General features: G+C 44.4%; 2 protein-coding genes across 2 annotated transcripts in view; both read left to right on the top strand.

Annotated features, from left to right (window-relative positions):
• The window catches only part of tyw1 (tRNA-yW synthesizing protein 1 homolog), a 212019-nt gene that overhangs the window by 54948 nt on the left and 131574 nt on the right, over nt 1-25497 (top strand). The window contains exons 9-10 of the mRNA XM_079673788.1: nt 4340-4392; nt 4485-4603. Of these exons, the coding sequence (XP_079529914.1) occupies nt 4340-4392; nt 4485-4603 (172 nt within the window). The remainder of the gene's footprint in view (nt 1-4339; nt 4393-4484; nt 4604-25497) is intronic.
• LOC307037039 (chromodomain-helicase-DNA-binding protein 8-like) lies at nt 17715-24403 on the top strand. The gene is made up of 8 exons (XM_079677748.1): nt 17715-18188; nt 20686-20755; nt 20850-20951; nt 21139-21237; nt 21746-21857; nt 22043-22210; nt 22348-22443; nt 22622-24403. Exons 6-8 carry the CDS (start codon nt 22088-22090, stop codon nt 22703-22705), a joined length of 303 nt encoding a protein of 100 aa, XP_079533874.1. The 5' UTR covers nt 17715-18188; nt 20686-20755; nt 20850-20951; nt 21139-21237; nt 21746-21857; nt 22043-22087; the 3' UTR covers nt 22706-24403.

Genomic DNA, 25497 nt, shown 5'->3' with positions numbered 1-25497 from the left:
AGAGCTGCAGACACGCTTGATGTTTATTGTCTGCACACACCATCTTGTCGGACATATGGCCAATATGTTAACCACATCATCACAGCCAAACATGGACACATACAGTTCCTTGCGTTTGGATGATTCGCGGACCGTGGCTATGCCCTGAACAAAGTTCAATGTCTCAGCAACAAGACTGACCTCACGACCGACCTCTTGAAGAACCAAGTCCAGCGAATGGTTTGCACAGTGCACAAAAAGAGAGTCAGGGCACACTTCTTTGAGTCGAGCCTGAACTCCCGAAAATCGTCCCGACATATTACTTGCCCCCTCAAAGCAGTATCCTTTTAGACGTTCAATTGGGATGTTCAGCCTAATGCTACGTTCACACCGGACGCGATGCGAATATTCGCTTCGCTCTAAACGCTCCTATCGCATCGCCATGACACAGACAGTCTGTGTTTTGTACTTGTTTAACTTTTGTACAGTTTCTGAACAGATATGAGGAGCTGTGATCTCTGTGTGCTAACAGCTAATGATGTTCTCTGGTTGAACGTCAGTAACGGCAGGCTGAGATCCTCACCTCTGATTGGCTTCCGCGAGAACGCGTCGAGTGAATTTGACGCTCGAGTTGAAAAAATTGAACTCTCCCTTCAATCGCCTCAATCGCGTGATTCGCGCTGCGTCCACCGCTTCATGCGCGCCGTCGGAGCGAATTCGCGTCTGATCGTGTCTCTGCATTGACTTTACATGTAATTGCGCAGCCCCCAAACGTCGCATCGCGTCCGGTGTGAACGTAGCATTAGAAACACATCGGTGATGCACTTGAACAGTGTTTCTCCAGTGCTGTCGGGAGCATTGTAAAATCCAAGAAAATCCGTGTGGATCTCCATGCTCTCATCCACATATCGCAGTGTCATTGAAAATTGTTCCATGGCACTTACATCTGTTGTACCATTCGCGGTTATTCCATAGTAGGGGCTTTTTACAGCGCGAGACACAATGTCAGCCTGGATGGCATATGCGCACTGTTTTAATGATTTCATTCTAGATCGTATCCGAGAGCCAATTATCCCTCCTAAGCACCCATTCTCTCTCTTTAGGGAGGTTGTATGTCCGCTCAGGCATAAGTTCATACAGAACACCATCACGATTGTTGTCACCCCGAAAAGCTATTCATTTTTTACCAAGAAAGATAACTGACCTGAACATCAATTCAAGCACATTCCTTGCGGTGTTCTGTGTTTTCCGGGCAGCCTAAGACAGAAGAGCATTAACTGGTGTGCTACCTAAAGCAGCAATACGTTGGCTTGAATCACAATGAAGTTTCGATTTCTCATGTTCATTGAATTTTTCTGTTGCCTTCCGCCAGTTAGAGAATCCCCCCTTTATAAAGCTGCTAACATCCACACTGTCTTCATTAATTAGCCGTTTCTGAACTGCTTTGACACATGTGAAACACATGATATGGTCACTTTCCTCAACATAATGGAGCCACTTCCGTCTGTCAAACCAACTTCCATTAAATGACCAAAAGAAGGTTTCTTTGCCAAACTTTCTACCGGGAAAATTGAAGTCAGTTGGCTGGTGTGGCTTCTCCATTGATTCCAAATTAGCGACGCTAGCTTTTTCTCCTTCCACATTTTCTCGATCGCTGGTGGTAATGGGAGAAGTTCTCCTAGTTCCTGATTCCGGTGGCTCACAAGTAGACGGAGGAGTTGTAGAGGTGGTGGGCTGAGGAGTAGCTGGTGGTCCACTATTTTTATTGGGTTGTTTTGTTGAAAAAAAAATCCAAAATCCTTTTTTGCGCCATTCTAGAAAGTCACTGTCACTCTGCAGTGTGTGTGTCGCGTCAATTACGTCACTATCCTACGACCTATGACCTAGATGACTCGGATTTTATTTGGAAAATAAATTCAAGCCACCTGACTGATACAAATATATACTATGACTATTATATGCTACTGTATACAGCTAATTGTATTATATATGTAGTTTAATCATTTTTATTTAGGTGGTTACTCACTCAGTTTTTCAAATGTACACCACTCGCCAACAGGGGTTGCTGCAGCACCCCTACTTCCCGCGGCTATGCATCTAGCATCAAACACATGAATGAATTCACATCAGGCTGATCTGCTGCTTCTTGGCTTAGCTAGTAAAGTCACTTTAAACATTCAGATGAAATGAAAAAGATAAAAATGAGCCCTTCTTGATCCCTTTGGAAGCAATCCCAATATCTTTTTGTGGTATTTCTTGAGCAGATTAAGTGATAAAGAAGAAGCCTTTATCTCTGAGAGACATCACAGAGGAGGCTGTGTAAAAAAGGACTCAGCCCAGCAGGGCCGCTCATAGCCAGCGGTATTAGGCTGTGGATAAAGAGGATAGAGAGGCAGACTTTTGAAGAAAGTCAATTTGTAAGACTTAATCTTCATTTTAGCTGGAAGAGAATTTAAAGCGATATTCCTTCCTTCCTATTGCGGATGTGAAGATCAGTTGCCAAACGATAATATTGAGCGAGACATTTACTGATGTACCATTCTAAGAAAATACATCCTTTAGATCAGTGGTTCTCAACTGGTCAGGCCTCGGGACCCACTTTTTACTTGGTCAATAAATCGCGACCCAACATTTTGAAGCACCCAAATCTATTCAACAAAAAAACGTGCTGCAATATACAGTTTCAAGAAAAAGTATGTGAACCCTTTGGAATTAACTGGATTTCTGCATAAGTTGGTCATAAAATGTGTTCTGATCTGCACGTTTGAAGTTTGCAAAAGAGCACCTGGATGTTCCACAGCACTACTGGCAAAATATTCTGTGGACAGATGAAACCAAAGTTGAGTTGTTTGGAAGGAACACACAACGCTATGTGTGGAGAAAAAAAGGCACACCACACCAACATCAAAACCTCATCCCAACTGTGAAGTATGGTGGAGGGAGCATCATGGTTTGGGGCTGCTTTGCTGCCTCAGGGCCGGAACAGATTGCCATCATCGACGGAAAAATTAATTCTCAAGTTTATCAAGACATTTTGCTGGGGAACTTAAGGCCATCTGTCCACCAATTGAAGCTCAACAGAAGATGGGTGATGCAACAGGACAACGACCCAATGCACAGAAGTAAATCAACAACAAAATGGCTTCAACAGAAGAAAATACGCCTTCTGGAGTGGCCCAGTCAGAGTCCTGACCTCAACCCAATTGAGATGCTGTGGCATGACCTCAAGAGAGCGATTCACACCAGACATCCCCAGAATATTGCTGAACTGAAACAGTTTTGTAAAGAGGAATGGTCCAAAATTCCTCCTGACCATTGTGCAGGTCTGATATGCAACTATAGGAAACGTTTGGTTGAGGTTATTGCTGCCAAAGGAGGGTCAACCAGTTATTAAATCCAAGGGTTCACATACTTTTTCCATCCTGCACTGTGATTGTTTACATGGTGTGTTCAATAAAAACATAAAAACATATAATTGTTTGTGTGGTTTTAGCTTAAGCAGACTGTGTTTGTCTATTGTTGTGACTTAGATGAAGATCAGAACACATATTTATGCAGAAATCCAGGTAGTTCCAAAGGGTTCACATACTTTTTCTTGCAACTGTATATGCTTTTCAGCATACAATATTAATAAAAGTGAAGTACAGTGCATATATCCCTTCACAGAACTAAAGTATGCTTTTAAAAAAGGTTTAATGAGATGATGGAATCAAAGCTGAACTATATAAGAAGGCACACATGCTGAAAACCCATCCCAAGCAGGGGGGTCTGGGGGGATTCTCCCCCAGGAGATTTTTAGAAATACTAACATAAACTATGCATTCTGGTACACTCTGAGAAGAAAATAAATAAATCTATTACTACCCTACATATTAATAATATTTTATGCCATTGTTTGTTTTTCACTTTGTTCTGACATCTTGCTGCGAGAAGAGTAAAGAGGAGATTACTTTAAATTGTGGGTAAGGGTAGATAGCTCCCATTGTTCTGTGACCTGTCAATCATCAAACCTGGGGTCATATTTCATTATGTGTTCATTTTTATCTGAAGTTGTACTCATGGATGTATAAATAAGAGTTCTACCGCAAAGTTATTCTCCGTGGGGACTTCCGGCAACAATCTTGATTCTGATTGGCTAGAAGACTCGAAAAAACATCAGCAAAGATATTTTATTGAGAAGATGATCACTTCGTGACAGAAGTTTTCAAAACCGTTTATGGTCTCCGGTACTTCCAGTCCAACGCGACCCACTTTTCGGTCGCGACCCACCAGTTGAGAACCACTGCTTTCTACATTTAAATATCTGGTCAGAAAGAAGTTTACTGATTGAGAGCCATGTTGTTCTTTCTCTTCTGTGTAGGGTACAAACTCATCGGAAGTCATTCAGGAGTGAAGCTTTGTCGATGGACCAAGGTAAATGGAATTTACTCCTGTCAGTGAAGAATTTGACTTTGTAACTAACTGTTTGCATCCCTAACAATAAAAGCATTGTGTCTGTTGCTCAGTCTATGTTGCGAGGGAGAGGAGGCTGTTACAAGCACACTTTCTATGGGATCGAGTCCCACCGCTGCATGGAAACTACCCCCAGCCTCGCCTGCGCTAACAAGTGTGTCTTCTGCTGGAGGTATGTACCTGGAGAGAAGAGCCACTGCAGACTCTCAGGGGGCAGTTTGACAGAGATGGCTTGGATCATACTAATAGTTAGACTTCAGATACAAGTCTGAATTCATCTTTTGCAGCTAACATTTAGCTAGCTAACTAGATTACTTTTTCTCTAACTCCAACTCATTAGCTTAACCTCACTTTGCAATTTAGTTATTCTATAAAGTATTATCTCTCATAATAATCATCCTTATTGACCGGTAAAAAGCACTATATTTTGTATAATACATATTGATATGGACTTCTGGATTTCTTTTATGCATTTAAACGGATAAGTGTGTTAATTCATATAGAAACAGAATACTTTGTTTCTTCATACAACAGCGCTTTCATTTTAGAGTATAGCGTAAGATAGTAAACAAATACAAATGTTATGTAGCTACGTAAAATCACTTGACTCATTATATTTGCATCCTGGGAAAGTTTGAAAGACATTTGACCGATCAAAGATTGTAATAATAATCTCTAATAATAATACAAAATGTTCGGTAAGCACTCATCTAAGAGCAAAATCAACACCTACAGACCATCCTGAAACGGGTGCACTATATGTTGCTTAAAAATATGCGTGGGCTGTTTATGTATTAAGCCCATTTTTGTCAGGTTTCCAAGAGATTCAGAGATACATAATTTTCCTTTCATCCCCATCAATTTTACTTGCTGCTAAAGAAGCCACTGTTTAGCTGAAGTTAAACAGGGTTGCTTTGTGTGTGATTTATTAAAGTTACTAGAGGCCAACCAGAGGATAACCGTCTCTTAATTTGTCCATCACTGAAAATGATCACTGTGTCTCAGAGTGGGGTCAGCATAGACTCATTAGACTCAACATGTTGGACTTTATTGGTATTGTTATGTCAGTCTTGGACCTCAATATAACTATATAACAACTTTATGTTATTGAATTACAGTTTCCAGATTTAGAGAGGACTTTCCGCAATTAACTAGGTTGAGAGGAAGTACAAAGAGGCGCTGATTAGTTCATAATACAGTTAGTTTTGTTAATTGGGTAAATTAATATCCTGCAAGACTCCTAAAGACGTCATGAGATAATGACCTTTCCACTGCTGGAACATGTTAACATATCAACTATCTCTGCCACGTATGTTTCAAGTGTATGTTCGTGTGTGTTTTACGTGTATAAAGCACACGAGATCTTTCTAGTCGTTTCAAGTGTATGTTCGTGTGTGTTTTACGTGTATAAAGCACACAAGATATTTCTAGTCTGTGGGGCATTTCCACGATTGACTGCTGTGTCAGGAGATTATGTTATACTCCATTTATTATTGTTGTTGCGCAACTGAATAATAATTAATCTCACCCATATCTGTGTTTGTGTTTTATTGATCTCTCTCTCTGTGTTAACATTTGGAGGTCCTACCGAGATTGCAAATGCTGCGATTAGTTTTTTCTTAGAAGTCTCAACTCTCTTGGCCAGGCGGCTATATAGAAAGCTGTGGTAAACTCAAAGAATTGAGGAACCAGACTTGAACTTCTGCTAAGAAAACGACTAACAGTAAGCAAAAAACCTACTTGTGAATTGTAGTGAATTAATTGACTTTTGAAGTTGTATTAGTTACTTTTCAAAATAAAAAAAATAAAAAGCAGAGGAGATTGGATTTAGGGCTGCACAGCTATGGTTGGAATTTGTTTGTGAGTTATCGTTTGTTGGTTGTTTGTTTCGATCCTCTGACGACACCGGCTATATCAGCCGGTGTCGTCAGAGGATCTGTTCCTTTTTATCTTCTCGATGCGCGAGAGTACAGTGGCTACATTTTTGTAGCCTACATTGTTCGTTCGGTTGAAACATTTGTCAAGGATTCTCTGCAAACAGCTGGCTGCGTGCAGCTTCGCGACTCATCCAGTCGGAGCCGCGGGCTTACCCGTCCTCCAGGAGCCGCAGGCTTACCCGTCCTCCAGGAGCTGTGGCTGGCTGCGCAGAGACTTCGTTTGGACAGGTTGGTGTCGGCATGGTTAGTGATGGCAGTGTTTCCGATCCCTCTCCCTGCCAAGTTGTCCTGATTACTGTCTGTTTGCTTTTTGGGCTTGAACTTTTTTGGTGACGGTGGCGTTTCCGCTCCCTCTCCCAGGAGTTGCCCTTTCTGTGCTTTTGTACTTGTTCTGACCGCGGCGTTGTGCCAAGCTATTATTAGCATTTTGAGTTTCCGGCTTTAGCTGTGTTTCTTGTTTGGCTTGTTAGCAGTAGTGGCTGCAGCCACTCGGCTGACGCCGGGATAAGCACCGGAGTTTCCCGTGCTGTTTTTTCTTTAGAAGCCAGTTTCTGGTCTTAGCGTGTTGAAGCTTCTTTATTTTACCCAGCTAGGTGAAGGCAGTGCTCTCGCTCCCGCTCCCGCTCCCTCTGCCGGTAACGTGGGTGTAGCTACATCCCTTTTTCTGTTCGGCGAGTAGCGGCACCGCTCTACTCTTCCCGTTCAGCAGGTAGCTGGTGAAGGCTGTGTTCCCGCACCCGCTCCTGGTTACGCTGCATCTGGCATTCGTCTCAAACTCAACCAGTGAAGGCAGTGTTCTCGCCCCCGCTCCTGGTAGACGCTAAACTGCCTGTTTTATTAATCCAGCTAGGTGAAGGCAGTGCTCTCGCTCCCGCTCCCTCTGCCGGTAGCATGGGTGTAGCTACATCCCTTTTTCTGTTCGGCGAGTAGCGGCACCGCTCTACTTTTCCCGTTCAGCAGGTAGCTGGTGAAGGCTGTGTTCACGCACCCGCTTCCGGTTACGCTGCATCTGGCATTGGTCTCTAACTCAACCAGTGAAGGCAGTGTTCTCGCCCCCGCTCCTGGTAGACGCTAAACTGCCTTGTTTATTAATCCAGCTAGGTGAAGGCAGTGCTCTCGCTCCCGCTCCCTCTGCCGGTAATGTGGGTGTAATTACATCCCTCTTTCTGTTCGGCGAGTAGCGGCACCGCTCTACCCTTTCCGTTAAGCAGGTAGCTGGTGAAGGCTGTGTTCCCGCACTCGCTCCCGGCTACGTTGCATCTGGCTACCTACAGAATGGCTCATTCATTTAGCGCCTGTATGGCTTCTCTTGAGCCCGAGGACGGCCATGACCGCTGCCCCTCTTGCCTCGGCCTCGAGCATCTAAGGGAGGCTCTCACGGTAAGTGCCTGCATGAACTGTAGCTGCATGCCTCGGGCACTCAGAGTGGCTAGAATCACTGAGGTGGAACGTCTGGCAGTAGCCAACGGACACCTCTCCTTGTCACATCCTCCTCCTGATCAGTTCGGCCGTTCCCGGCGACTTGAGGGAGCGATGGTGTTACGCCCAGATCTAGGGGAACCTAAACGCACCATAAAATTGCCCTCTCCCAACTCTTCCCACTCCCAAGAAATGGTAAACGACACAGGAAATCAGCTTTTTGAGATGTAATAACTCAAAAAGAGGTGAGACAAGCCCAACATAACAAACAAACAACGTCTTTACAGAGATTCCTTAAACTTGCATAACAAAACAAATAAAATAAAATACAGGCTTCTTACCTACTCTTACAAGTAAACAGGAGAATAAGTTTCAAACAAAAAGAGGGTTTCTCACTCCTAAACAAAACAAAATGTGTCTTGCAAGACAGGTCAACTTAGTGTATTTTGAAATCTTAGAAAGATAAACTAACGGACCAGTTATACGGTAGAATTACACATACAGCACAACAGGTCAGATATCTCAACACGCGCAGAGTTGGGAGTAGGAGAAGTCAAGTCAGAGAGAGGGCAGAGGAACTGCAAGGCTGCAGCTTAAATGCTCCTGTCTCTTCAGGTGGACCAATCAGCAGGTTGAAGTTATCTAATCAGCTAACGGGCACCACCTGCTTACACACACACACACACACACACACACACACACACACACACACACACACACACACACACACACACACACACACACACACACACACACACACACACACACACACACACACACACACACACACACACACACACACACACACACACACACACACACACACACACACACACACACACACACACACACACACACACACGAGGACGAGGTCCCACTCGAGGAGGCTTCCCTCTGCTCTGCTCAGGGTTCTCTGCAGGGCGTGGAGGACGTCTCCATGGCGGCCATTATTCGTACGGCTCTGGCGCACTTGCAAATTCCGGTTCCGCAGGCCGACTTGGCTCAGGCTAGCGCCTTCTTCAGGTGTAGCCCTGTCCCTGTCCCCCTCACTGTTCCTCCTTCAGAGGAGTACCTGAGGGAGCTCCATGCATGCTGGAGGGACTCCAGGGCCCTCTGCCACGCTGGCTCTGATGCCCGGACCTTGGCTGCCATGCAGGATCCGGCCTTTGCCCTAATGGCTAGGGAATTGGGACGAGTTATGTCCTTTCTGGTACAGACTCGTCGCCCGGTTTGGCTGACCCAGTCACCACTAACGGAAACATGTAGGAGAGTCCTCCGTAGCGTGCCAGTCGAGCCAGGGGATCTGTTTGGGTCAGCTGCCCTGGAGGCACTGGAGTGTGCTGCACCTGGTCTGCCTAGGCAGACCAGGCAGCAGCTCTCGGGTCTTCGCAGACCTGTGCCCACTCCCAGCAGGCCCAGGGGCTGCTCTAGCAGCCGCATTCAGCCACCGGTTTACAGGGGTGGTCTGCAAAGGTCCCAGCGGCCTTACCGGCGCCCCCCAAGGGGCTCCAGGGGCCGGGGGTTTAGGCTCTGAAGTCCCGGGGCCGGTCGTCGGCTGCTTTTCTCAGCAGTAGCTCAGCTACTGGGCTGCCTGTACTTCCGAACCTTGGGTGGTTTCCACCCTAACCCAGGGATACAAATTGAAGTTCCGACGCCGGCCCCTAGCCTTCGGCCGGTTCAGAATGACAGTTGTCAGCGATCCGGTGAAGGCCTTAGCTCTGGACCAAGAGTTGTCCGTCCTCTTGGCCAAGGGCGCAATCGATCAAGTGGACCCTCTGCTTCAGTCTGGGGGGTTCTACCCGGCGTACTTTCTTGTGAGCAAGAAAGTCTGCGGATTGCGTCCAGTTCTGGACCTCAGGAATCAACAGATTCCTGAAGGTGCTGCCCTTCCATATGCTAACCACAGCAGACACCCTTCGTGTTGTCGCACAGGGGGAGTGGTTCACAACCGTGGACTTGAGGGAGACCTACTTCCACGAGCCAATTGCATCCCATCACCGGAAGTTCTTGAGGTTCACCTTTCAGGGCCGACATTATCAGTTCCGGGTGCCTCCCTTTGGTCTCTCCCTCTCTCCAAGGAGGTTCACCAGGGTCGTTGCGGCAGCGCTCGCTCCCCTGCAGGCACAGGGCGTGAAGGTCCTGCTGAATCTAGACGACTGGCTGGTTTGCGCGCCGTCCCGGCCCCAAGTGGCCCAGGATACGGCGCGCCTCTTATCCCACGTAGCCCGGTTGGGCCTAACAGTAAACACCGGGAAGAGTTGCCTGGACCCTTCCCAACAGGTCACTTACCTGGGGATGGTCCTAGATTTAGTCGCCATAAGGGCCTACCTGACACTTCGTCGTGTGGAAGACATTTCCCACCATCTTCCCATCTTCAGACTGGGCAAGAGGGTTCCTTACATCCAGTTCCTCCGCCTCATAGGCAGACTGACGGCTGACTCAGCCATTGTGCCCTTAGGCCTGCTGTCACTGCGCCCCATGCAGATGTGGCTGAACAGCCTGTGGTACAGGCACAAGAGAGTCAGGGTGTCTCAGCGGTGCCTCCGCTCTCTGTTCCGCTCGAGGGACAGGGCCTATCTTCTGATTGGTGTGCCCATGGGCGCAATCCCATCCCGCCGGGAGACTGTCACTGTGGATTCATGTCTCTCGGGGTGGGGTGCGGCGTGGCAGGGCAGGACTGTTCAGGGTCAGTGGTCTGCCCAGGAAGGTGCACGCCATATCAAAGTGGTGGAGCTTCGGGCTGTGTTGCTCGCACTCATGCACTTTTTACCCCAACTGGCGGGCAGGCATGTGCTCGTTCGTTCGGACAACCGCCGTTGCCCAAATCAACCACAAGGGGGCCACCAGGTCCGCACAGCTGCTCCGGGTTTCACAGAGCCTCTTGCCTTGGGCGCTCCCCCGCCTCGCCAGTCTGTGGGCAGTCTTTCTGCCAGGAGACCTGAATCAGGTCGCATATTTCCTCTCACGGCACAAGCCTCCACCGGCAGGGCCGAGGTGGACCTCTTTGCCTCGGAAGAGTCAAGGCACTGCCCCCTCTGGTTCTCCTGGACAGAGGAGATCAACCCAATGGGTCAGGACGCTCTGGCGCACGACTGGCCGGACATTCACCTGTATGCCTTCCCGCCACTGCCGCTGATACTTCAGACGCTTCAGAGGGTCCTTACTCAGGGGCACAGGCTCCTTCTGGTTGCCCCCCGCTGGCCGGGGAGAGTCTGGTTCCCACTGCTGCGCAGTCTCTGATGCAGCCCACCATGGCGTCTCTCAGACAGGAAGGACCTTCTGTCACAGCTCAAGGGTCAGATTTGGCATCCCGACTCTCACCGCCTTCAGCTCTGGGCTTGGCCTCTGCGGGGCCCAACCCACTATTGAGTGGTTTCACGGCATCTGTCAGGGAAACTATCCTGAATGCCAGAGCACCATCCACTCGAGCACAGTATGAGTGCAAATGGAAGCTCTTCTCCCACTGGTGTTTGAGTAAGGTTGAGAATCCGGGGTATTGCTCCGTGGCCACCATTTTAGAGTTCCTGCAATCCCTTCTGGATAGTGGACGTTCTCACTCCACTTTGAAGGTGTATATGGCCGCTATCTCTTACCGACATGTTGGAGTCAACGGCGCCACAGGTTGGTGTCCCTCTTTCTGAGAGGGGCTCTACGACAGCGTCCCCCTAGCACCCCAAGGGCTCCGGCTTGGGACCTGCTCCTAGTGCTGGATGCCCTATCTTCTCCTCCCTTCGAGCCCCTGGCCCAGGTCGGGCTTAAGTGGCTGTCCCTGAAGGCAGCATTTCTGCTTGCCATAACCTCAGGGAAGCGAGTCTGATAGCTTCATGCCCTCTCCGTAAGCAATACATGCCTGAGGTGGAACTCCGATGGCTCGGGTGTTGCCCTCTGGCCGAATGTGGCGTTCCTGCCCAAGGTGCTTCCACTAGCCCACTCCAATCGGCCTATCCAGCTGGCACGCTTTAACATTCCACAGGAGAGCTGGTGCTGTGCCCTGTGCGTGCCCTAAGGGTGTATATTAATGCTACGGCCTGTATACGGCGGTCAGAGCAGCTCTTCGTTTGCCATGGTGGCACTAGGAAGGGTCGTGCTCTCTCTAAGCAGCGGCTGTCCCACTGGGTAGTTGATACCATCACACATGCCTATGGGGCCAGTGGCCGCCCCACGCCATCAGGGGTGAGATGCCACTCTACAAGAAGCATCTCAGCATTGTGGGCTGCCCTAAGAGGGGTGCCCCTGGAGACCATCTGTGCCACTGCGTCGTGAGCGTCTTCTGGCACATTCTCCAGCTTCTACCGGGTCAATGTCGCCTCTCCTCACCCTCTGGGTGTGGTCCTGTTGCCAAGCTCTGCTGCTTCTAGCTAGGTGAGTAAGTGCTTGGATTTTTCATGACATGGTTGTTATAAGTCATCCAGTGCTAAAGCACCGCCTCTGGCGGTCAGTAGGGACGAAATAGAACAATAGTTACGGCTGTAACTACAGTTCAATGAGTCCCGGATGACCGCCAGAGTATCCTTTCACTCAGAATTCTTGTGTGCTCGCGAGAAGATTCTGTGAACAGATCCTCTGACGATGATATAGCCGGTGTCACGTGGGTCACAGGTGACTTTGTTGTTATTTGTACTCGAGCTGCGCATGCGCGCGATGGACAGATTCAGTGTTAAAGCACTGCCTCTGGCGGTCATCCGGGACTCATAGAACCGTAGTTACAGCCGTAACTATCGTTTTATGTTGATACATGTTTATGCTCGAGGAATCACTGTATTTGCCTCGTAGTCGTGAGTTTCTGCCTGAGAAGCTTAAGGTTTGACTGAGGGAATATTGATTTGCTTTGCTAGCCGTTATACATGTTCATGCTGGAAAGATCATCTGTATTTGCCTCGTAGTCTTGAATTCTGCCTAATAAAATCCTAATTACTTTCCTTAAGGTTCAGAGATTTATTGGCTGAGGAATACTGATCTGCTTTGCTAGCCAAGTGCACAAAAACAGGGTGGAGGGGTTTGCCCATGCCTGTTCCGATCTGTTCGGTAATTAAAAGATGAATAAATCTGAGTTGAGGGAGTTAAAAATAGAACTTGCCTTGCGACTCTGTGAGTTAACTAAATACAAAAGTGGGGGTTTCCATGTTTTGTATAAAGCGCTAAATGTTTTGGTTTACCATGGGTTTTGTTTGTTTTAAATTCTTATTGATCAAAGAAGCTTCAGCTTGAAGTTATTTTCTTTCTCTGTGAGAGTCTGTGAAAGTATCTTCCCCCCCCCCCCCCCTACCGATTCTGTTTGTCGGCTGTGAGAATAGCAGCGCCGGAGTTTGTCTGCCTGCTTTTTCTCTAATGCCTGAAAGAATTAAGTGTTGAAGTGTTGTGTTTCTCTGTTTAAAATAATGAGTGAAAGATCAATGAGTGATCTGAAGTCTGAGTGAATACATTGAAAATTAATAGATCAACGTGTGATTTGAAGTAGTAGATATATTGAAATAGATAAGAAAATAATTTCATGGTATTTGTCATTTAACTAAGAATTGTAGTTAAAGGTAGGGTAGGTAAGAATGGAGAAACCAGCTGGAGTGCGCTATAATTTGAAACTACGCAGCTGAAAAAATCTGCCCCTTCCTTCAGACTTCCTTACAGAGCCCCTCCTCCAACACACACGAACGCGCACATGACCAATGAGGGCACGACATAAGTTTGTGCACGAGATGGAAGGCTGACAGGCAGGTAGGCCATCCAGTTATTTTAGCCGGGCCGGCTCAGATGATTGGTCGTGCTTTTTACAGCGCCACGGCTTCCACAGATGAAATGTTTTTATGTATTTATTGTCAAAGAATTTAATGTATTTATTGCTATCGGGATGTTAAGAGCATTCTATGGAATATATCAGAAAGTGTTTCTGAAGTGAATTACATACCCTTCCTTTATTTATATTTCAAAGGGACAATTATATTACATACATTAACGTTAAGGGAAAGTAAAAAGAGGTTTACTGAGTATATGAAGTACATATAGAAAGGTTAATATCTATTCAAATCAAACATAATAGTGGATTTTTCCACCTAGTATAAGACATAGAAAGAGGAGAATTTACCGCTCTAATGGGTCCGACTAGAATGAGGAATAACGTTAGTTCCGCCTATTCCGTCATTCAATAAATCATGTAATAAATCATAAATTTTTCATTTTTTTCACTTTTCATTTTTAGGGGGGCCACAGGGGGGTCAGAGGTCAGTGTTAGGGGGCACTAGCCCCCCCTGCCCCCCCCTAGAACTGTCCCTCGTTTGGATTCCTAAAGCTTTTAGGGTGCATTCACACCTAATAGTCCGCTCTCTGGTGCGCACAAGACCACAGTTTGTTACATTGTTTCATTTTTCAGAAGGTTCGGTTTTCACACGGGCAAAACTGTATGGAATGCCATTTAAGCCAAAATTAAATAAATACATAAATAATTAAATAAATACATATATATATATAAATATGCCTAAGTCTATGCCTAATAAATAAATGAGGCGATAAATATGTATACATTGTACATTTAAATACACATTTATTTATTTCATGGGACTTTTATTTCATAATCACACATTTATTTATTTCAAGAGACTTTTATTTCATAATGACACATTTATTTATTTCAGGGGACTTGTATTTCATAATGACACATTTATTTATTTCAGGTGACTTGTATTTCATAATGCCACATTTATTTATTTCAGGGGACTTGTATTTCATAATGCCACTTTTCCATTCCTTATATGTAAATGAACGGGGGGTGGTTAGCTCACAGATCCAGACCAAAGCAACAGCACCAAACTCCAGTACTCTTAAGTGGTTTGCAAGCTGCCAATAAACCAAACCGGTTCAAGAACCATTCTTGTGCTTTTCTGGTGCTTAAAGAGCAACTTGCAGGTTTTTTATTTTACTACATTTATGCTTAACCTTGCCTGAAAATTATAATTAAAAATGTTAATGCAGAATTTGATATGTTTTACAAGACATAAGCGCAGGAATTCAGAGGAAAAGTAGCCGTTTTGAGCTCTGCTACTAAAAACTGCTTTTTTTTAACGTCATACGTCAAACGCGTCATATTACATGGGGGAGTTAACTATCTCGGACTCGTTCTCTGCCCAATCCGCGGTAGTAGTTTGTAGTTGGTTTAAGCGGTTGTGTTTTAGCAAGCTGGTATTTTTTCGGTAATTTTACATTGCATTTCACCATTTGTAATCATGGTGAGCTTGTGTTTGTGCAGGTTGCACAAACTCAGGCCTGTCAGGGCATCGAGTCTACAGTTTCCCTCACGGGAAAAGGACCGGAGCTAGCGTTCGTTCCTGGGTGCGTCCACCTCCCTGCAGCACATACTTCGTCTCCACAGCTTTATCAAGAAACCGTATTACATCTCTCTCCCGCCCCCCTTCGCTGCTCTCTCTCCCTCCCCCCTTCGCTGCTCTCTCTCCCCTCCGGTACACGGCACCGTAAGACGTAGTGGGTGGAGTTGCATTAGGTAACGCTGTGGTGGCTGTACTGCTCCAGCCTTCTCCTTTGTGTTTGTTTGTTTCCCCCTGTCTGTGTTGTTTGTGTGGGCGTGGTGGCTGTCACTCCTGGCTCCCGGCTCAACCTCCACTCACCTGCTGCAATCACAGGGTGTCCGCGGGGTCTTAAAAAGTATTAAAAGTTGATAAATCAATTTAGTGAAAATTAAGGCTTTTCAAAAGTATTAAAAAGTATTAAATGGCATTTTCCAAGGTATTAAGAAGTCCCACAGCAACGACAACATGAAACACCCTTTAATTTACTGAAACGACATGTCCGGAAACCCCAAAAGGCGGCCCCATGCATAGCGCGCCGTTTCGTTGCCTTGCTCCGCTCTGTGTGGGGGGGGGGGGGGTGCGAATAAACGACTACGGTAACGGGTCCCAAGGTGGGAAGACCGGCATACGCAACGCTCTGGGGGTCCAACGGCTCCGTGTGTGCCCTATATGATCATTTTCTGATAACGATGAAAGAGCCCGCCTCCCTCTCCCCACGTCTCCTGCTGCTGCTGGGCTGTCAGAAGAGGGGGAGGAAAAGAGAGGCAGTCACCGTTTATTAAATATTCTTATATTATTATACAGAGAACAGAGTCGTTATCAATTTGTTTTAAAGCTCAATAAATAACAAAGAAGACCTCTGACCGGCACTTTCCTAATTTTGTACGGAAGATTTAAACTTTAACGGACATGTTGACCGGCGGAACATTTTTTTTACGGAAACTGCCGCACGGTCCCCTCGTTCCTTGGAAAAGGCGGAGAGGTGGGTGTTTTTCATCTGCTGGTGGACTACCTGAGAGATACAGCAGGAGAACACGCCGTCCACCGAGGAGAATAAACAGAAGGGCAACCATGGCAACCATGCTCCGGGTTCTTCTTCGCTGCTTTTGGTGTATTTCGGGCGGCAGCAGCGCCACTTACAGGCATGACATATCTACTACATCGTTTCCAGCATTTGCAGCGGTCTAGTGTGAACGGACACGTTAATGAATCGAATGCGTGTGAAAGGAAGCCTTTTTTGCGCTTGCGTATGCGTTTTACCGTGTGGGGCCGGGGTCTAAGCCAAACTATATACGGTCACAGAGATCTGCTATTTTAAAGTAAAGTCAACACATATAGACCCTAAATATAGTCTATATTAAGAACGAGAAAAGTCTTAACATATATATCCTTTTTTGTAAACATATGACAAATGTGTGAGGGTGATGAAGTCAGAGCATCGTCTTATGTGCCAGGGCTTAGCCCCGGACAGCCCCAGCCCAATTTAACCCCTGGGTATTTGTGAGGGAGCTCCTATATGGCATTACCCCGCTGAAGCTCACCAAAGTTTAACATATTTCATAGTTCAAAGTTTTGTCAATTGTTTTGTTTATTGGTTAAATACTGGTTTCTAATGTTTTCTGAGGAGTTTTACTGGAATGAAAGAGCACAGAGTACAGAAGCAACAAAGCAGCATACTGCATTAAACCTGACCTTCACAGAGAGGTTGAAGTTCATGTGGAGAGAAGGCTTCAGTAGTCTGTCTGCACTCTGTTTAGTTTTGCTATCTTACAATCAATATAGTAAATGTGAGGTAAAGTGTGTTGCCAATGTAACCGGTTAGAACTCAAAGTTGCGATGAGGTCTTAAAATGTATGGAAAGGGTCTTAAAAAAGGTCTTAAAAGGTATTAAATTTGACTTCAGGATTCCTGCATATACCCTGAATCAGCTGTGCACCCTCCCCGACTACACACCTGCTTTCCATCAAGCCATTTACAACGGCATATCAACGGAGGCTCCACAACCTTTCTCCGCCAGATCGTCAAGTATCAGCCGTATCTCACGTCTCCCCTCCGGTCAGCACCGTAGTGTGGAGTTGCATTAGGTAACGCGAGATACGGCTGATACTTGCGCATTTGTTTCTGTTATGGATCAGTATCAACAGTCCTGCCAGTAACGTTACTATATTATCAATACTACTTTAGTTATAGCCTGATATATGATTGCTAACTTTACAATGTTGTGATGTGACTGATGTTAGCTAACATGCTAACGCCGGTCACTCACCAAGACAGCTGCTCTGTTCTCCACTGGTTCTCCACACACCAAAGCTCCATTTCTCTCCGATGGCCGTTATTTTTTCTAATCCTTGGCTGCTCCTGGTCTCTTGGACGCCTAGTAGGCTCATAATTATAATCATGTGCATTCGAATATATATTTTCAACCTCTTCTGTGTCAAAACTAGCATTGTGATCCATGTTTATTCATACGTTAGACCGGCCGCTCTCCCCCTTGTTTCCACCATGTTACGTCACACGCGGGAGGTCACGTGCGGAGGTTTTTTTATGCGGAAGTGAAAATGTCTTACTAAAACGACGCCAGATGTCACTAGTGTATATTTCTGTATATTTTTGGGAAAATCTAGTGTATTCATCATTTTCCTACACATTTATTTACTGGTGTCTCTAACCTGTAAGTTGCTCTTTAACTGGTTCTTCTCTGGTTCTGAGTCCAGAGCCAGTTGAGGGCTACAGCCTGATTTAGCTCTGGTTCTTCCCTGTTTCAGCCGCAGTGGAGCCGGCCGGCTCTAAACACCGAAAACCGGTTCTTAGCTGACCCCACTTGGCTGCCCGGCAAGAACCAAGAACCACGCTCACGTCGGAAGGGGGCTAGATTAACCTGAGCCATAATAACAGTTTATGGCGAGTACGGAAAATGTAAGTTGTAACAAGCAGTAGCGCTGAGCAAAGTGAGAAGATCGTTGTTATTATACATCCATGGTGAAGATCAGTTGAGAGCGGTTGAGAGCCGTTTCTGTGACTCCGCCCAATGCTGCTCTTCTGAGAGCAACCGCTCTGACAGCTCTCTCTAGTCTCTACTGGGAAACAGCTAAAAGTCCTTCTGGAGGTAAGCAACGCTACACAATTACACCCAGTCTGAGAGTAAAATATTTCTCGAAGGTTCGTTTTGCTTTCTTACAACGTTAACATTAACTTAACGTAACCTTAAGTTTGCTAGGAGGCTATTGTTAGGAGCTAGCTGTCTTAGCTAACAACAGTTGGCAGCTAAGGTTTTCTGCAGTTTGTGTTGCCCCTGAAAAACGTGATGTAGTTATTTAAGGGTATGTTAAATTAACGTTATTTTACAAGTTGAGAGAGTTAAGTTGTGTTTAAAATCGTCAATGTAATGCACGTTAGAGGTTTTGTGTGGATATGAAGTTAGCTAATGTTAGCTAATTCTACCAGGTTAGCATGTTAAGCTGTACTTTCTGTGGCAGCTAGCTTAAAGAGCAACTTGCAGGTTAGAGACACCAGTGAATGAATGTGTAGGAAAATGTTGAATACACTAGATTTTCCCAAAAATTATAGAAATATACACTACAGTGACATCTGGCGTCGTTTTAGTAAGACATTTTCACTTCCGCATAAAAAAGCCCACGCACGTGACCTCCCGCGTGTGACGTAACATGGGGGAGAGCGGCCGGTCTAATGTATGAATAAACATGGATCACAATGCTAGTTTTGACACAGAAGAGGTTGAAAATATATATTCGAATGCATATGATTATAATTATGAGCCTGCTAGGCGTCCAAGAGACCAGGAGCAGCCAAGGATTAGAAAAAATAACGGTCGTCGGAGAGAAATGGAGCTTTGGTGTGTGGAGAACTAGTGGAGAACAGAGCAGCTGTCTTGGTGAGTGACCGGCGTTAGCTACAGTTAATGTTAGCTAACGTCGGTTACATCACAACATTGTAAAGTTAGCAATCATATATCAGGCTATAACTAAAGTAGTATTGATAATATAGTAACAATACTGGCAGGACTGTTGATACTGATCCATAACAGAAACTAATGCGCAAGTATCAGCTGTATCTCGCGTTACTTAATGCAACTCCACACTACGGTGCTATGTACCGGAGGGGAGACGCGACATACGGCTGATACTTGACGATCTGGTGGAGAAAGGTTGTCGAGCCTCCGTTGATGTGCCGTTGTAAATGGCTTGATGGAAAGCAGGTGTGTAGTCGGGGAGGGTGCACAGCTGATTGCAGCAGGTGAGTGGAGGTTGAGCCGGGAGCCAGGAGTGACAGCCACCACGCCCACACAAACAACACAGACAGGGGGAAACAAACAAACAAACACAAAGGAGACGGCTGGAGTAGTACAGCCACCACAGCGTTACCTAATGCAACTCCACACTACGGTGCTGTGTACCGGAGGGGAGACGTGAGATACGGCTGATACTTGACGATCTGGCGGAGAAAGGTTGTGGAGCTTCCGTTGATATGCCGTTGTAAATGGCTTGATGGAAAGCAGGTGTGTAGTCGGGGAGGGTGCACAGCTGATTGCAGCAAGTGAGTGGAGGTTGAGCCGGGAGCCAGGAGTGACAGCCACCACGCACACACAAACAACACAGACAGGGGGAAACAAACAAATGCAAAGGAGACGGCTGGAGCAGTACAGCCACCACAGCGTTACCTAATGCAACTCCACACACTACGTCTTACGGTGCCGTGTACCGGAGGGGAGAGAGAGAGAGAGAGAGAGCAGCGAAGGGGGGGAGAGAGATGTAATAGGGTTTCCTGATAAAGCTGTGGAGAGTATGTGCTGCAGGGAGGTGGATGCACAACGCACCCAGGAACGAACGCTAGCTCCGGTCCTTTTCCCGTGAGGGAAACTGTGGACTCGATGTCCTGACAGGCTCGAGTTTGTGCAACCTGCACAAACACAAGCTCACCATGATTACAAATGGTGAAATGCAATGTAAAATTACCGAAAAAATACCAGCTCACTAAATCACAACCGCACAAACCAACTACAAACTACTACCGCGGATTAGGCAGAGAACGAGTCCGAGAAAGTTGCTCCCCCGTGTGACGCAATATGACGCGTTTGACGTATAACGTTAAAAAAAAGCAGTTTTTAGTAGCAGAGCTCAAAACGGCTTCTTTTCCTCTGAATTCCTGCCCTTATGTCTTGTAAAACATATCAAATCCTGCATTAACATTTTTTATTGTAATTTTCAGGCAAGGTTAAGCATAAATGTAGTAAAATAAAAAACCTGCAAGTTGCTCTTTAATACAAAGAGGGGTTTTGTGCTTCATTGCAAACTTTTCTTACAAATGTGTGTTAATCTACCTGAAACTGTAGGGACAGTTTGTTTCTACTCAACTATTCAGACCATTGTTGACGAGATGCCAAACATACTGTACATGAGTTGGGTTCAACATATACCTTGAGTAATGTTACTTTGCTGCTAAAAATGAAACATCATTATCAGATGAGGACATCAGCAAAGTGTGAGTCTGTCAGGGGATTTGATCTGTTCTCTGCATGTCGTACACACTGCTCTGGTATTACTTATCTTGTAAAATGTAAGTCTCCCGCTCTTGTCCTCGTTCAGGCTTTGCATTTGAACTCCTATGACTGGTTGCAGACTTGAAGGGAACGCCTTCCTGACATCCAGGAAAAAGGTGAGATTCTAATACATTTGAATGCCAAAAGCAAGTTATTGTTTTTAACTTTTTAAATATGATTGTTTTGGGGCATTTCTGTTTTATTGGACAGAGGCAGTAGATATCTACTGGAAACATTGGAGAGGGAGGAGATGATATGCAGCAAAAGGCCCAGCCGGATGGTTGCTGCTCCGTGTGGTACTTGTTAAATCAGGTAAAGCACTTTGGTACCCAGTTATTTATGGTATTGAGTTTGAATTTAGCCTTTGGAATGTCATTTCCAACAGTGCATTGTAAAGACTGAAAAAACAGGCTCAGGTTAAAGCTTGACATGATTTGGTCTTTTAATTAAGAGGATGTTTGTCCTCCTGTTTTGTCTTATTTCCTTATCTTTCTTTCAGGTGTAACATCTACCAATGGTTGTACATGACAGAGACCTCCTCCGCCTCTTTGCTGTCTTACTAGTCAATCCTTCTGATCAGGTCTTTTCCTAAATAGTGGTAAGTCTTACAGTTCAGTGTATGTTAATTTAGCAACTTAATGCTTTACCGCTGTTGAATAAACCCTATATTGCTAGTCATTTTATTAAAATTACGATTTGTAAATTTTTTGATTCCAATTACAATAATCTTTTTTTTATAATTGTAAAACATATCTTAACATCCATCAGCAATCAATACAACAAATCATCCAACACTAAATAGAAGAAATCTGAACCTATTTCTTTTGATACAGCAGCATGTTTTGGGACTGCTCATTGATGTCATCAAGAGCCATTGAGTCTACCTTTTGTAGTCGGCCTCTTAGAATGTTTATCTTTCTTTGTCTCTTAACATTCCTATAATCATTAGTTTTTTTTATTGTTGATATTGTTTTGTTTATTTTTGTTGTGAGAATCACTTTGCAATTGTGTAAGTGCTATATAAATAGTTATACTAATATTATTGTTGTTACCATCATTACTATTATTAATAATGTCTTCTTTGTTGTCTTTATTTATCGCTGCAGAAAGGATCATGCCAGCCCATATCAAACACCTTATCAAGAGCTTGTGAACCTGACGGCTGCGGACACCTGTGTGATATTCGACTCTGACTGGAACCCTCAAAATGACCTGCAGGTACGATATATATATCTGCTCTGTCTGTCCTAAAGATCGTTCAATAGGGCTACAACAACAACAACAGTCTTTCCGTTTATTCCCTCGGTTCTTTAAGTGTATATTTTCCCATTTAATGCTTAAAAACGTTGAACAGCAGCTGCACATGATGCTCTTTTCTCCCCTCTTTTAATTTTTTATTTCAGGCTCAAGCTCGGTGTCATCGTTTTGGCCAGTTTAAGGCGGTGAAGATGTACCGTCTGATCACTAGAAACTATGAGAGGGAAATGCTGGATAAAGCTAGTCTGAAGCTCGGGCTGGACTGTGCCGTCCTGCAGAGCATGAGTGGGAACAAAGAAGGCAACAACAACGGGGTGAGAAAAAGAAAATCTGTCATCTTTCTAGGTGCCAAGTCATTTTTGTGTCAGTCGCTGTTGCAGTACGCTTAGTTTGTTTTCGAAAAGAGTTTTATAAATCCACTTGTGTAAATGTCTCTCTGCGTCGCCTTTAGCCGGTCCAGCAGTTCTCCAAGAAGGAGATCGAGGACCTGCTGAGGAAAGGAGCCTACGCCGCCATTATGGACGAGAACGACGAACGTCCACGTCAGGTATATATTACGTATGCTAGCAACAACACACAGAGTTAACTCAATGATACAAACATGGGTTAATGATTAGAGGTAACTGAGTTATTTATTTTGTTAAAGTTTCAGCTATTCTGTTTACAGTTCTATCATCACATAATTTAATACGATTTGTTAAAACATTGTTGTTTCTTATTTTCAGTTTGCTACAAGCAGTGGCTGTACGAGAAAGACGTGGAGGACCAAGAAATGCTGGCCAGATTGGCAAAGACCGGAAGATACATAACAGATAAAATAATAGATATTAACTAGGGGTGTAACGGTACACGTATCCTAACCGAAATTATTCAGTACGGGTCCTTCGGTTCGGTACACATGTGTACCGAAGTGTACCGAACTAATATAACGTTAAACGTAAAAATTAGAGAACGTGAATAACTTTTTGGAAGTAATCTCAGGTGCTGCGTCGCAGCATTCAGAGTAATTTGCACGTGTCATAGAGCGAGAAAGTCATTTCATTGGACGAGAGGCATACTATGAGAGCTGGTCAGAGGGATGCGTTCAAATGTAGTCAGTAATTTGAGGAACTGTCGAAATGGCGAACGCAGATAAAGTTGAGCTCGAAAATCCTCCAGCATCATTGAAGTCTCCGGTTTGGGAACATTTTGGTTTCGCAGATACGTACAAGGATGACGGACAAAGACAGGTGGACTGAACCAAAGCTGTTTGTCGGCATTGTTCAACTAAAATTGGTTACGCGGCTGGCAATACATCAAACTTGCACAGTGCACACTCATTTGAAAAGGCATCACCCGAACGTGAATATCACCGGTAACAAAAGAAAAAAGACTGAAGTGCAAACCCAACTCCCACTAGCATTTAAGCCTCCACCACTCGCAAAAAGTTAGACCGAGCCAAAGCTATTACAAACGCCAAATATCCTTATGTTGCCATGTTAGCAAAGCGCTACCTGGCTGTATCTGCTACCTCTGTCCCTAGCGAGAGGGTGTTCTCCACAGCAGGAGACATTGTTAGTGCCAGCAGATCTGCCCTTTCGGCAAGCACTGTGGACAAGTTAAATTTTCTTTTAAAAAAACATGAAAATACAATGACAAGCCAGTCATAATGTCAAACTGGATGCTTGGGTACTAGTACAGTACAGTTCAAATACAGATTATTTCAGTTTAGCGAAATGCTACACCTTAATGTTTATTTTAATATATTTTGTATTTATTTGAGTGAATATTCACAGTTTTATAATAATTAAAAACCCAAAACTAATAGTTTATGTTTTGTGAGTAGGCTACTAGTACAGTAACGTTCAAATACAGATTATTTCAGTTCATCGAAATGCTGCACCTTAATGTTCATTTTATTATATTTTGTATTTATTTGAGTGAATTCATTATTCACAGTTTAATAATAATTTCCCAAAAATATATAAAATGATAATTTTTTCTGCTGTACCGAAAACGTACCGAACCGAACCGTGACCTAAAAACGGAGGTACGTACCGAACCAAAATGTTTGTGAACCGTTACACCCCTAATATTAACAAGAAAAAGAAAGAAAAATGTTTATAATTTCTTTGTTGCTGTTTAAATATTTTGTTATTTTTAAATCAAATGCATCTATTTTAGATGATATATTTATTTAGATGTAGGTTTTTTTTGTAATATTATTGTATTAAGTATAATTTATAAAAAATACTGTTATGAACACTATACAATGTCTTTATTTTGATATTTACCAGAATACATTGTATATTTAATACTATAAGCTGGTGATAGATAAATGCTGGTCTGCTGCAAAACCAGCATGTTGTGTTTTGGTCACCAGCATGGTCCACCAGCATGGACCAGCATGGTCCACCATATGCCGGTCCATGCTGGTCAACACCATGCTGTTTTTTTCAGCAGGAACGCAACCACACACTTGTAAAAATATAACACACTTTATAAAGTCAGGCAACACTATAACCAGGCTTTGCGTGATTCTGTTTATTTGTACCTTACTTTGACCATCCGTTCACTGTCATTGATCATTGTGGAGAGCAGGCAGACGTTTTGTTTTGTATTAGCAGCTATCGGATAGAATCAATACATGGGCTGCACAGGTTGTGCTGCCCGACTATCACAAGTAGAATCATAATGAAAAGGTCAAATGTGCCTAGTCAAGATAGTTAGTTTAGCTTTAGCGGTTGCTGTTGCATAACTGCGGTCAACTCAGCCGTCTCTCGCGTTCGCTTGGTCAAATCAGCAGCTATTCATTTTTGAGTGCGCAATGAATAGTGCCTTTATGGTAATCGCTGTACAAGAGTAAAATAATGCATGTTTTTTCTGCTTTATTTGCAATACAAGTCATTTGTACCATAAGTTCTTAATAAAACTGACAGTTTGACTCAGTCCTAGTTTGACTGCTACAATAAAATGAAGTTTTTACTGTGTACTTTTTGGGTAATACTCTCTCAAAGCCCCCTCCTGAGAACAAAATCATGCCACTTCTGCTTCCGCCTTATTTTAATTTAGTAGTTTGCCTTATTTTTATTCAGTAGTCCTTCTCCTCCTTTTTCTTCCTCTTCTCGAGTAGTCAGTGTGGTGCTGTTGCTTTGGTCTGGGTCTCTGGATCTGTGAGCTAACCACGCCCTGTTAATTTGCATATAAGGAATGGAAATGAGTCATTATGAAATACAAGTCTCTTGAAATAAATAAATGTGTCATTATGAAATAAAAGTCTTTTGAAATAAATAAATGTGTCATTATGAAATAAAAGTCCCATGAAATAAATAAATGTGTATTTAAATGTACATGTATACATATTTATTGCCTCATTTATTTATTTCAGAATTTATTTCATAGGCATATTTAGATATATATGTATTTATTTAATTAGTTATGTATTTATTTATTTAATTTTGGCTTAAATGGCATTCCATAAAACTCAAACGGACTATAAACTTTAAACACAAGTCATGTGCTCGGAAATGCTGTTCAACCGTTGGTCAGACATTAAGGGGGTAAAAACGCAAATCCCGGCAATTTCTAGCGGAGCCTCCGCCATGGAGCATCGGCACTTTCG

Source organism: Notothenia rossii (genome assembly GCF_949606895.1).
Source record: "Notothenia rossii genome assembly, chromosome: 4".
Lineage (NCBI taxonomy): Eukaryota > Metazoa > Chordata > Actinopteri > Perciformes > Nototheniidae > Notothenia > Notothenia rossii.
Note: the sequence above shows the minus strand (reverse complement) of the source record. Positions and strands in the feature narration are given on the sequence as shown.